This window comes from Pezoporus occidentalis, unplaced genomic scaffold (assembly GCF_034315485.1).
Source record: "Pezoporus occidentalis ecotype Australia unplaced genomic scaffold, CSIRO_AGI_Poc_V1 ctg5, whole genome shotgun sequence".
In the NCBI taxonomy this organism is placed as follows: Eukaryota; Metazoa; Chordata; class Aves; order Psittaciformes; family Psittacidae; genus Pezoporus; species Pezoporus occidentalis.
This window is the reverse complement of record NW_026915835.1, coordinates 1130974-1143218: the sequence shown is the minus strand read 5'-3', so window position 1 is coordinate 1143218 and position 12245 is coordinate 1130974. Positions and strand designations below refer to the sequence as shown.

Here is a 12245-nt window from a genome sequence, read left to right as displayed (position 1 = left end):
GCTTTGTCCTGTCAAGTCACTAAAATATTTCATTAAAGCGTTTTTCTCAGCATTCCTCTGAAGTACCCATTATTTCAGTTACACGGAAGGTGAAAGACTGGTGGGAGAAGAAATGGGTTCGTACTTATCTCCAAGTTCATAGTTCTTGTATTCTGGAGCCCATTAAATAACCCAGGGCATGACAATCCTTCTGTGACCTGAACATTCAGACATCTTTACAGTGTCAGAGACAAGATAACTGTTGAAGGACAGCAGGATGATTTAAGAGGACGAAGATCAGAAGCAGAAAGGATACTGGACAGAGTGGTCCAAGTGTCCTTCGCATATCACATGTGAAAATACGGTATGCTAATTTTCGAACTTCTTCAGCTTTCTCAATTTGTTAGTCAATGTCCCAGGGTCCACACATGTTGTCAAATGATGGGAACATTTTCAACATTTCTTTTTACAAAGTACCACAGGTTCTCCTAATGTGTTCAACTATTTGAAGGGAATTCAGGGCCAACCTTAACTGTATCAAATGAAATTTCAAAGGTACAAAAGAATAAGTTAATTAACCCTTGGGTTCAATTTTTTGCTTGCCATTCAAGGAAACATCAGGTTCTGCCAGGACATTAGGTTCTACAAAGACTTACTAAAAGTAAACTGTCTACGTACAACATCTGCAATAACGCACGATAAATGTTAAAAAAGTAAAACAAATTCCCACAACTTCTCTTAAATAAAACAAATACACACAATCCGAGTCACAGTGGTTTCGTTCTTTTTGGGTACACTTCATGCTTTCACTAGGATTATTTGGGAGAATTAACTTTATTTAATAATGACAGTCACTTGAAGCTAAATATGGTAAAGCATTCAAAATATTACCATGTTATTTGGAGCATTTGGGAATTTCAGCTAGAGTTCAATAGTTTTAAAAAAAGAAGTTTGCTTATGTATTACCAACTGAAATTATAGAAACACAGGTCATAAAAAAATAGGGCATTTGCTTTGGATTTTGGTTTTCTGCCAAATTTGTCCATGCAATTCTGCAACAGTACTGCTTCTCCGAAGCAGTGCCTTAGCCTTTCATGTGAGATAAAGAACACATATGAATCAATTACATTCTCCCACTTAGTGTTAAATTTATGAGAGCAGTTGGCAATATAAAAAGCCTCTCTACTCCACCCCTTTTGATGTTAATGGTTTCCTTCTGTGCTAAGTGACTGATGTATATTCTGTCTGTGTTTAAGAATAGATTTTTGCGTCATTTGCGGACACATCCAAGAGCAGCTCTGGCAACTCATCAAGTGGGCTGGGAAAAGATGTTGGTGTGCAATTCCGCTGTGTTTGTTCTTGACTGGGAGAAAAGTAACCTTTGGGCAACCTCCCGACCCTGATGTCTGGGATTCCAAACTCTGGACAGATGCAATAACCCGTCTTGTGAAGTGGTGTGCCTTTATTTTTAGTTACTGCGAAGTTTCCCTTTCCTTACTGCGGTTTTTATTTTAGCCATCATTTTCCTCTTAAAAGTCCTTAAACTAAACAGGGTTGTGATTTCACTTTGCTGGTATGGGAGGTTGTTCCTTATGATCTTGCAGACAGAGAGGAGAGCTAGGGAAAGGAATACACTCCAATTTCAGAGTAGGACAGAACAAATAATTCAGTTTAACCCTCTTGTATTCTTCCCTCTGGACACACTCTCACTTTTGTTCTCTTCCGCCCTTGATGCTCATGTCTGAAGAACTGGTGTTCTAATTAATGCAAGCGGTATCAGACGATTTGGGAGACTTGATTGCACTAGAGATTTCAGTGAACTGAGAACAGAGGGTAGAGATAAAAGCTTATAGAAAAGGAAAGTCTTCACCTTTTCAATTGAAGGTGCACACCTTTCTGTATAAGCACACCTTTTCTTTGCTTAAGGAAAAGGAGTTCTATACATCTACCCCCCGAAAAGAAGAGAATTTAATAACAAGTTTTTGAAGAAAACATACCCTTCCTCCTGAAAACAGACATTAGAACATTATGGGGACCAGAGGCCTCAGATATAATTACTAGTATGTTGCAGGTACTTCCATATGCAACTTGCTACAATATCCTTTTAAAGGCTGTTTGCCATCTTCTACATGAAGTGAGTGAGGTAGATGTCTCTGTCAGCTTTTCTCTCCCTTGTTGTTGGAGAGATTTGACAAAGAGCTCCAGCAGCACGTGGGACAGGGAAAAGCACTTCACTTCCCTCCCTGCCCCACTTCCTGGCTGAGAAAGATAAAAGCAGAGTTAAAGGATGCTGGCTGGGCATTGCCAGGGCAAAGCTCATTGTGCTCTCTGAGGTAGACTGTAAGTTACTCTGTCCATCCAGCTGTAGCCTTTCAACAGAGCAAAGTGCTTATACGAGAAAACAGAAATATGCAGTTAATTTATAGATATACATGCAAATCAATGCTCCATGTGCATTTTGCTCCTATAATCACATATAAAATAATGCATAAAGTTCCCAAATTTTTTTAAGTCAATTTGCTGTCTTTCTGAGTGGTAAAAGCAATAGGTACAGGAAGAAAAAGAAAAGTGAAATAGGCAGACACAAAGCTTTACAGAAAATTGGGGTATGCCCTGAGCTACCTGGGGGGAGGATAGGGCAGAGGCATTGCTGCTTAAAAAAGATGAATGCAATTCCCATCTTACAAGGAAATGATTTTAGGTCATCCAGGTTGGATGGGGCTTTGACCAACCTGTTCTAGTGGAATGTGTCCCTGCTCATGGCAGGGGTGTTGGAACTGGATGAGCTTTAAGGTCCCTTCCAACCCAAACCATTCTGTGATTCTTTATCTAGAGAATCTTTCCAAAGTCTACCAGCTCAGCCTGAACAGAAAGATAGAGTCAAAACAGTCTGCAATCACTGACACCAACGGACACCACAAGGAACAGAATCATTTGCACTTTCTTCCAAGAAGATGTAAAGGTGGCTTAAAAGCAGATAAAACTCTGATTTCTGCTATTAAGTTACATCCATGAGGAGTTTAGTTTTAGTAAAATTTTATTTAGAAAGACAGGAAGGAATGGTGATTTTTCATTTCATTTCACTGAAGGTCTCTATGGAATCCAGATGGATGTCATCTGGGAAATAAATCACACGAGCTTATCTGATAAGCCCAATATCATCATCTCATCCTTTCCAATAAGATTACGATCCATTTAAAATTGCTATTTTTATATAACTTAGTCAGAAACATTGATTTCCAAAGACCTTTGTTAAAACAAATATTGGGGAAAATCTTTAGCTTTTGGTATTGTCTAATTAATGGATTATATTGCTTATGAAATACCAGATGTCAAGTAGATTTTTTTTAATAAATGCAACTTCTTAGATCTACAAATACTATTATAATTTCTTGGTCTTTTTTCAAGTACATGTAGACAAACCTCTAAAGCATCACATGCATCATTTACATTTCTTGGTTTTCTTGGAAATAATAATTTGTTTAATTTGATATACAGCAACATCCACCTCATGCACAAAGCACATGATTTTTCCATGGGTCTACTGCAGGAATAGTTAGGAATTAAAACTAAGTTATTTGTGGAAAAATTAAACTACTTGAGAATCCCTGTTTTGATTCAGTGGGAACTAGAAATATAAAGACCCTAACACATGAACCCTAATGTAAGGAAGGGCAGCAGTGGCTGTGAAGACTACAACAGCAGTATTTGTCTTACCAGTGTTTTGTTGCTTCATTGAAAAACCAATCCCAAAAAATTACTAATGTAGTCCATAGCTACAAATATGCAATACACAAGAAAAACCTTTTTCATCATTTTTTCAATGCAAGTTGCTTACTTAAGTTTCTCAAGAAGTCTAAAATTACTCATGGTGTCCTAAGCATACAATGAATTTTGCAACCAAGCTTGCAGTTTAATGAAACATATTTTCACACTCACTGACTAAGGTCTATCTTAATGCTAACAGTATGGAAAAAGACCTAAGGCTTGTCCAGGCTATTTCAACCTACAGAAGTAGACTCCTCAGTGATCCCACCTTACTTTGCTCATCACTAAACATTTAGCTGTATTTTAATTTTTTTACCTCCTCTTCATGTATAACCACTTGACCTTTGAGTGGATTTCCCAGTGGTGCCACAGTCACAAAAGGCTGCCAGACACTTCCAACTGTTCTTGGGAAGAGGTCATAAAGATCCACAAAGTATCCATTATTACTAGAAACGTTCATGAAGAACAAGGAAACCGGATTGCACGCAGTAACGTAAAGAACATTTTCAGCTTCCTCTTCTGAAATAAGAAAAAAAATTAATGAAGGATTACTGACATCATGTATTGCTCTTCTGGAAATATGTACGTCAAACTTGGCAGATGATGACAGAATCACAGAATCATTAGGGTTGGAAGGGACCTCTAGAGATCATCTAGTCCAACCCCCTGCCAAGGCAGTGCCACTTAGAGCAGGTCACACAGGAACGTGCCCAGGAGGGTTCTGAATGTCTCCAGTGAGGGAGACTTCATAACCCCGCTGGGCAGCCCATTTCAGTGCTCTGCCACCTTCAATGTAAACAAGTTCTTCCTCAAGTTGCGGTGAAACTTCTTGTCTTCTCATTTATGGTCACTGCTCCTTGTCCTGCTGCTGGGCACCACTGAAGAGTCTGGCACTATCCTCCTGGCACCCACCTTTGAGATATTTATATGCATTAATAAGAGTCCCTTTGTGTGAGAGTCTTTCTACGTGCATTAATAAGCCACTTCTCTAGACTGAATAGGCCCAGCTCCTGCAATCTCTCCCTACAAGAGAGATGCTCCAGCTCCCTTATCATCCTTGTGGCCATTCGCTGGACCCTCTCCAGTAACTTGTCTTTCTTGTACTGAAGAGCCCAGAACTGGACACAGTGCTCCAGATGTGGCCTCACCAGGGTCATGTAGAGGGGAAGCATCACTTCCCTCAGCCTGCTGGCCACACTCCTCCCAGTGCACCCCAGAATACTATTGACCCTTCTGGCCACTAGGGTGCACTTCCAGTTCATAGTCAACTTGCCATCTACCAATACTCCCAGCTCCTTCTCAACTGAACTGCCCTCTAGCAGGTCAGCCCCCAACCTGTACTGGTACTTGGGGCTCTTCCCCCCCAGGTACAATACCCTATCCTTGCCCTTGCTGAATCTTAGCAGGTTGCTGATAAACGAGTTGAATAGACCAGATCCAGTATTGGTAACAGGGGAATATAATCATATTTAAAATATTGGGGTTCATTACAAAACTTAGTAGCTTTTTTTACCACACCTTTTGTTACTGCCACATCGCAAACAAAGTTAACTTCCTCCAAAGGCAGTGTCCAAAAAGCGAGTTCTTCTGTGAAACTGAGGGACCTGGCTTCATGTCGTTCCAGTGGAAATCCTTGAATATTTAAGTACACAGGACCCTAAAACAAATGGTAACAATGAGGGCTTGCCAAAATATTCCATTCACCATTCTTTATGAAAATCTAGAAGTCTTCTTTAAGACTTAATACTATTAATAATAGAAATAGACTAATTGCTAAATATATAAAAGGGAAAAAGAAATACAAGCACTCTGAATGTCCATAGTGCGTTTTTCTTTACAGAACAGAAACCATCATGCCTTTCCTCCTTAGTCTTTTATTGGTTTGCACCCATTCTTGTCCAGTAGCAGGAAAAAGGTATCATGTACTGAAAAAACACAGTCTGTACAAGATAAAAATCAAGATATTTTTGTTTCAAGAAAGTTGAATGGCAAATTCTTACTATATAAAGTTTAAATCTCACCCCAACATCCCATTAGTTCAGGTTTTTTACTTATTCACTGGAGTAATAATCAGTGAAGTTAAGCCAAAACTCAAAGCTGAAAAGGATTTAGAAGCTTTGGCTGCAGGTTAAATTGTACCAAGGGTTGAGATTCAAACTTGGGAGTGCCAAACACCAGTAAGAATTCAGCTGCATGCGAAATAGAAAACAGCTTTCTTTTCAGCCTCTGATCTTACCTAAAAAATTGAGATCTGGGAACTGAAACCAGCCACCTCCAAGCACCCAAACCAGCTCCTTCAAGTATGGTATTGTCAATATCCTTATAAAAACCTCTTTTAAAGAACTTCTGACCAAACTTACTGATTTTAAAACACATCTTGCATTGTGTGGGCTAGGTATACAAAAATGTTAATTTTCCTAGTCAGTATAAACCCCCAAGAACAGAGAACAAGGACCATGGTTTGGATATACTCATTTTCCTGAAGGAATTGGACAAATTTTAGATTCTTTGCACCCCAATACATAAAAACAGTATTATATGAATTAAAAAATAAAAAAAAAAAGACAAACCTTTACACGTATTTTTTGAGTTTCTGCTGGACACAGCAGTTTCTGTTGTGCATTCCCTGGCTCAGTGACTTTCCAGTAGCCCATAAATTTATGATCTGGTAGTGGCAGTCTGTCAAATAATGCAGGAACAAACAGACTTTTACATTCATTAACCAGCAACTGATATGGCAGTAAATAATTTAAAACAATAGCATTTTTCTAATGAGTCATATCTGAAGATTCTCTTGTAGAAAATGCTTCCTCATCAAAATGTTTCATTTCTTTTATGTTTTAAATCACAATTTTTTTTCTGGAATACTAATACAGTCACAACCTAAACAGCATCATAAAAGAAGCAGCAATTCACATAATGAGCTCAAAAGGAAGTTTTCCAGTCTGAATTATGTGAGACATATAATACAGTATATCCAAAGCATCTCTTGCTTTACTCAGATCAGGGTGTGCTTAAAGGAACTTCTGTCAGTGGCACACTCATCTAGGAAACCAGCAAAATAAGCACAGTAAACACTGTGGCAAGTTAACCATGCACTAAAAGTTCAATCAATTCCATATCCATATTGCCACTCCTCACATGAACAAAGACAAAAGAATACAGACATGTGAGTATCCCACTGCCTTCTGGTCAGTGCAGTCCACAGAAAGGACCGTGACATCTTCAAAAGCCTCAATTGCTTGCCTTGGTCTAACTTCTTCATTTCTGTACCTTTTATTTAGAGAAGAAATATGTGGGCCACAGCAAAGCTCATTTATATAGGAAAAGAAAATGCTGGCATATGACAAAATAGCTTGACAGCAAAAGAGGGATGACACAATTTTTATTTCTTCTGAAGTGATCTGCAACCATTAAAAGCAGTTTGACTTCGTTAATTTACATGAATACCTTCAAGCTAGTGAAATCATCACTTCTGGTTTCTTTTATTTGGGATTAGCTGCTCCTGAGGAGACCTCCTATCAAAACTACATTCTGTGTTACACACCACTGCACATCATTGGATAGCTACAGGATTTGGCAAGAGAACAGAAGACATTCCTTTTCCAAGTTTCTATTATTATCTCCAAAGTCCATTTTAAGGAAGTTCTCTTGGACTCTTTGTTAAAAGTCTGTGGTTGGTCTCTTCTGTCCTGTCAGATGATATTCGTTCCTACTGTTGCAATTATTTCCCCTCTCCCCACCAAACAACTCATCCCTCCTAGATATTAGAGGTTTGTTTAATTACTTCTTGATATCCCTTTCAGAATAAGAAAGGATTGCAAATCAGGAAACCTCAGCTGAACTATATATGAAATTTAGGGAATTAGAATTCTATTTAATTTTTCCACTGAGAACTTAAATGAAAACTCAGGGAGTGATCCCTACTATCCTCTAATCTTTGCAGCTCATGCAGGATGCTGAATTAACATTTCCTACTGGTATACTGCCACCAAACCTCAAGCAACAAGGAGAAGCCAGTACTCACAGGCAGACAAGTCACCAGCTTCTACCAGCATTCTGTGTTTGGACCATCTGCCAAGGCAGTGAGATAGCCAAAGACACTTTTTGCAAACAGAAAATGGTTTGGGTGCTATAGATCATTGGTGCTCACAGATAAATATCCATCTGCAGCGATATGCCATTGTGACATGGATTGAGGAAAGTGCATCTCATTAATACCCTATCCTTGTCAAAGAACCAGCAGAGTCTTCACTGCCTGTCTGTTGTCTAATTAAGAATATCAATAATTGCCAGTGTTTGAAGAGTGATTTATTTTGCATTCTTTCCCACTTCAGTTTGCACTCTTCCATGCTTTACACCTAGCTAGTCTAGCCAGATTCTTCCCAAATTAAGAAGAGAAATTAAGTCAGACTCAAAAAAAAAATAAAAACAAGGCAAGTACAATATATTGTAGATTACAGCATTTAACACCATTAGGAAAAAAAATATTCAGGATGTGCTATTTCAACATATACACAATTCTTAGATCAATACATTCACGCACTCAGAAAATGGGCAAACAGTCACACTAGATTAAATGTCAGTTTATCCATGGAATTTTACTTCAGCCTTCCATTTGGGTTTCATAATGATTTGCTGGCAAAACATTGGGTATGTCTTGAGCAAAAACTGTCTTGTGTGCCAAAAGAAATTGGAGACTTTCTTTTGCTATGTTGACTCCAAGTAGCATAATCACTGATATGCCTATAATCAGCAACAATTGTTTCCCATTAGCTCAATGGAACATCGACTTCCAGAAGGGTCTGGACTTCGGTTTTAATTCCTTACACATTAATCCTATGGACAACATCCTAGAAATCAACAGGTTCACTAATAATAATCAATCATTTTTAAGTTTTAAAAGAAAGCGTATGTTAATAGCCATCTCTAACCAAATGCCCTGCTTTACATAGCGACAGAATTACAGATTGCATTCCCAAAGAAACAGAACATTTCCACTCTGTTTCAACTTTCTGGAGATTTGCTTTGCTAACTGTTCTTCTCTTCCCTCAGGAAAACTGATTTCTCCTTTCTCCTAGATTCCTGAGGCCTTGTTCTCTTCCCTGTTTCTGATTAATTTCTCTGAGGCAGCAGACCAAGTCATCGTGCACAGCAAAAAGGAGGGGAAGGCAGCTCAGAATATAAGAATAAAACAAAATGCAGAATTCGAAATACAGAGCTCTTTTCCAAGAGTAATGGGGATCTTATTTTTCCAGGGCCTGAGAAGTCTTTTTTACTCCATCTCACTGCTCTCTCATATAAATCAGGTCTAAGAAAGACTAAGAGGATTGAATAAGCTGGTGGCATTAAAGGTTTTTGAACCAGTCGGCCCCCAAAATGATTTTCAGAAGAGAGTGAGGGTGCAGGGGGGCTGGAACAACATGCCCACACTGAAAACATCTTAACAGTTTTCCTCTTGTGAATTTATATGATATGCAGTGAAGGAGGGAAATTGGACTTGAAAGTAACAAGCAAGTTCTGAAAATAACTTGAAGTGACAGTACTAGAAAAAAGCTTCACAAGGGGCTCCTGACACACTGCTGTATTTCAGATTAATTAATTAAATACATTTACATAAAAGGCAGACAGAATACTATGGAAATGCCATCACTGGCAAAAATCCATGAAGCAAAGAGATCTGACGGGTGTGAAAAGTGCAGTAACTGGGTAAGAACTGTTCTGAAACCTCACTGCTCTCTCTCCAGCTGGTGTGTGCAGAGTGAATCATGATTTTTGCTTTCTTCAAAAGCTGGAAAGGGTTTCTAGGACAGCAAAACTACATAACAGACTGCAGTCATCTTGTAAGAAAGCCAAGATTTGAAAGCAAGTTCTAGGGAATTATTCCTGATCAGTTATTTGATTTTGGATCTCTCAAACCCTGCTGCTTAAGGGAAATTAGAAACATTTTTTATGTTAATTTTAATTTTTACACCCTGGTTTCAACATGACCACTGCTGTCCGTGGAATGGGTACAGAATCAGGCATTTTGTTTGGAAAAGGTGATTGCACAGGACCTACAGTTGATGGGGCAATTATACAAAAAATTACTATTCAGACTGCTTTTCTTCATGCACAGCAGTCTAAGGGGAGACAATCTGTCAAAAGGTATTTCTTTAGTGGCTTCTGCTGTTAGCAAACTTTTCCAAGTGGCACCAATGGAATGCAATTTCTTTTAATTCTTATTTCTTATTCTCATTTTAATTCTTTTAATTCTTAATTCTTATTCTCATTTTCATTTTGGAAAATAACTTCATTGTAGGCTAATTAAAAAACCCCAAACAAACCAACAGAAACAAAAAACAAACCCAACAAGTAAATGTATTCAAAAGGTCAAAAGAAGCTGCTTTATAAGTTATTTATTTAGCCTTCTGAGAACATACTGAAAATGGCTACAAATCTTGTAAGACTGAAGCTCCACTGAATGCAAATTCCCTGCAGCTAGCTATCATATTAGTACAGCTGCGCACATGAACTCTGGCAAGCAACAAAACTGCTTAATGCATGACCTGGTAAACCAGCTCAGTGCTGGCATAGAACGTATTCAAGGATTTCAGTAACAGCCGGTGCTCTGTCTAGCTGAAGAGGCTTCTAACCTAACTTTTTGAGGATTAAGATGTAGTTTGAAACCTGGGAAATTCCTTACTTTATTTAAACATCTTTTGATTAAAAATATAAGCAGTAGACATACAGAACAGTCTTATGTTAGGCCTCTCATTCCCTGACACTCAAGTGCAGACCCACCCCCCACACACACACTTTCTTTCCCTGCAATGCACAGGATTGACAAGACACACAGTATGGTAAGACACAGCTCCTAGAATTAACTAGAGATTACCTGGGGGAAAAAATAATTAAAAAAGCCCCAACCAAAGAAAACCAAACAGTCTCAAGAGAAAATGAAAGCAGTTAATATTTACATATAACAAAATCAGTTCATATAAAACAAATACTGAAGTTATAGCGAGCACTGGGAAGCGGATAGTGACAGGAGGGAAAATATGGAATGACAGTTTCATCAGAAATAAGTGCCAGAATTAGAGCTGAATGCTGTTTTACCTGGGAATTGCAAATAGTCCGAACTGTGCTCCAAAATGACAGATTAGCATGAGTTCAGAGAAATGTGACATAACAGATGCCAATGGGAAAAACAAAGTATAGTTGTACATAAAGAAAACAATGAGTTAGCACAGTGAGTGATCCATTTTATTATGCACCATGTCTTGGCAAAGCATTGTGGATGAGCCACCTGCATTACACATAATACCGATAAAAACTATAAACTATTGGACAGGTGAGCGCAGGAGACAATATCCTGATGTTATAACCTGAAATACTGAACATGTCAGTGCCTTGAAGAATGGTCATCCTATTTGGGAAAAAAAAACCCAACGCAACAACATAAACCAACTGAAGGAAACAAAAAGCCCAATTAAAGCATTATCTTAGTGGTCTAATATGAGACATCAATTTTGGAAGTAGATAAATTTGCATTAACAAACCAATTTCTCTCTTGAAAAAATTACCGTAAGAATTCTTTTCTAAATGGTCATTAGACACCATCTAATATTTCCTCCCAAGATTAGGTGTATTAATTCCAAAACCTAAACTAAAATTTCTGTAAGTGCCACTCGTACTGTCAAATTTCCCCTCTAATTTCAGCTGGATAAAACCCTCAAAGTTCCTTCTAATGAGACCCTGTATTGTAGCGTGTTGCTCATGTGTCTCATGTTTATGTTCCTATAGTTTCAGCAGTTGTTTTACCAGGAATTTACATAATTCTGATTTATTCAACTTTTCTTTTAGATTGAGTAATAGGTAACAGAGTTCTCCAAAACTTACTAGAATAAAATATTCACAAATTGTGTGATGCAAGACAAACCATACAGAACCTACAAAAAGGAATCATAATTTCAGTATAATGATTTTCCTATCCTAGAATCTCCCAGAAATGCCCCTGTATCACAAAACTTCTAAATCACACAGGACTTGCACTCTTCTTCATAGCAGTTATTTTGCTGCAGGTATGACTAACATCCTCCAGCAGAATAGGTTTGGGTTACTATCCCAGTTTTCACATTACTTAATAGAAACACTGACCAATTTATTATGATAGCTAGTAAGCCTTAAAAGTCTTGCAAATTAAAACTGGAACACAGAAGTAAAGCTCTGGGGGGGTACACTGTTGTCAACTGGACACCATAGAAATCACACCTAGTAAACCTTCAGTTTGCCAAGCTGTGAGAGACTACAAGCAGGAAGAAAAACAAGCCTAAAATTGAAAGTGATCTTGGCATAGTCGGAGAGCTAATCTGGAACAATATAGTACAGTAAGAAGGATCTGGATGTTCATGTTCCTCAAACTGGATGCAAGTTAAACACTGGAAGAAATGCAAACTTGTTGGGGTTTTAAAAGGGACTGCTGCATGGCATACATCTCTATTCTATACTCTCATACT

General features: G+C 38.2%; 1 protein-coding gene across 1 annotated transcript in view; it reads right to left on the bottom strand.

Moving 5' to 3' along the window:
- Positions 1–12245, bottom strand: part of VWA8 (von Willebrand factor A domain containing 8) — a 179089-nt gene that overhangs the window by 52394 nt on the left and 114450 nt on the right. The window contains exons 27-29 of the mRNA XM_062636836.1: positions 6318–6426; positions 5266–5404; positions 4064–4266 (exon numbers count right to left, since the gene is read on the bottom strand). Coding sequence (XP_062492820.1) covers positions 4064–4266; positions 5266–5404; positions 6318–6426 — 451 coding nt within the window. The remainder of the gene's footprint in view (positions 1–4063; positions 4267–5265; positions 5405–6317; positions 6427–12245) is intronic.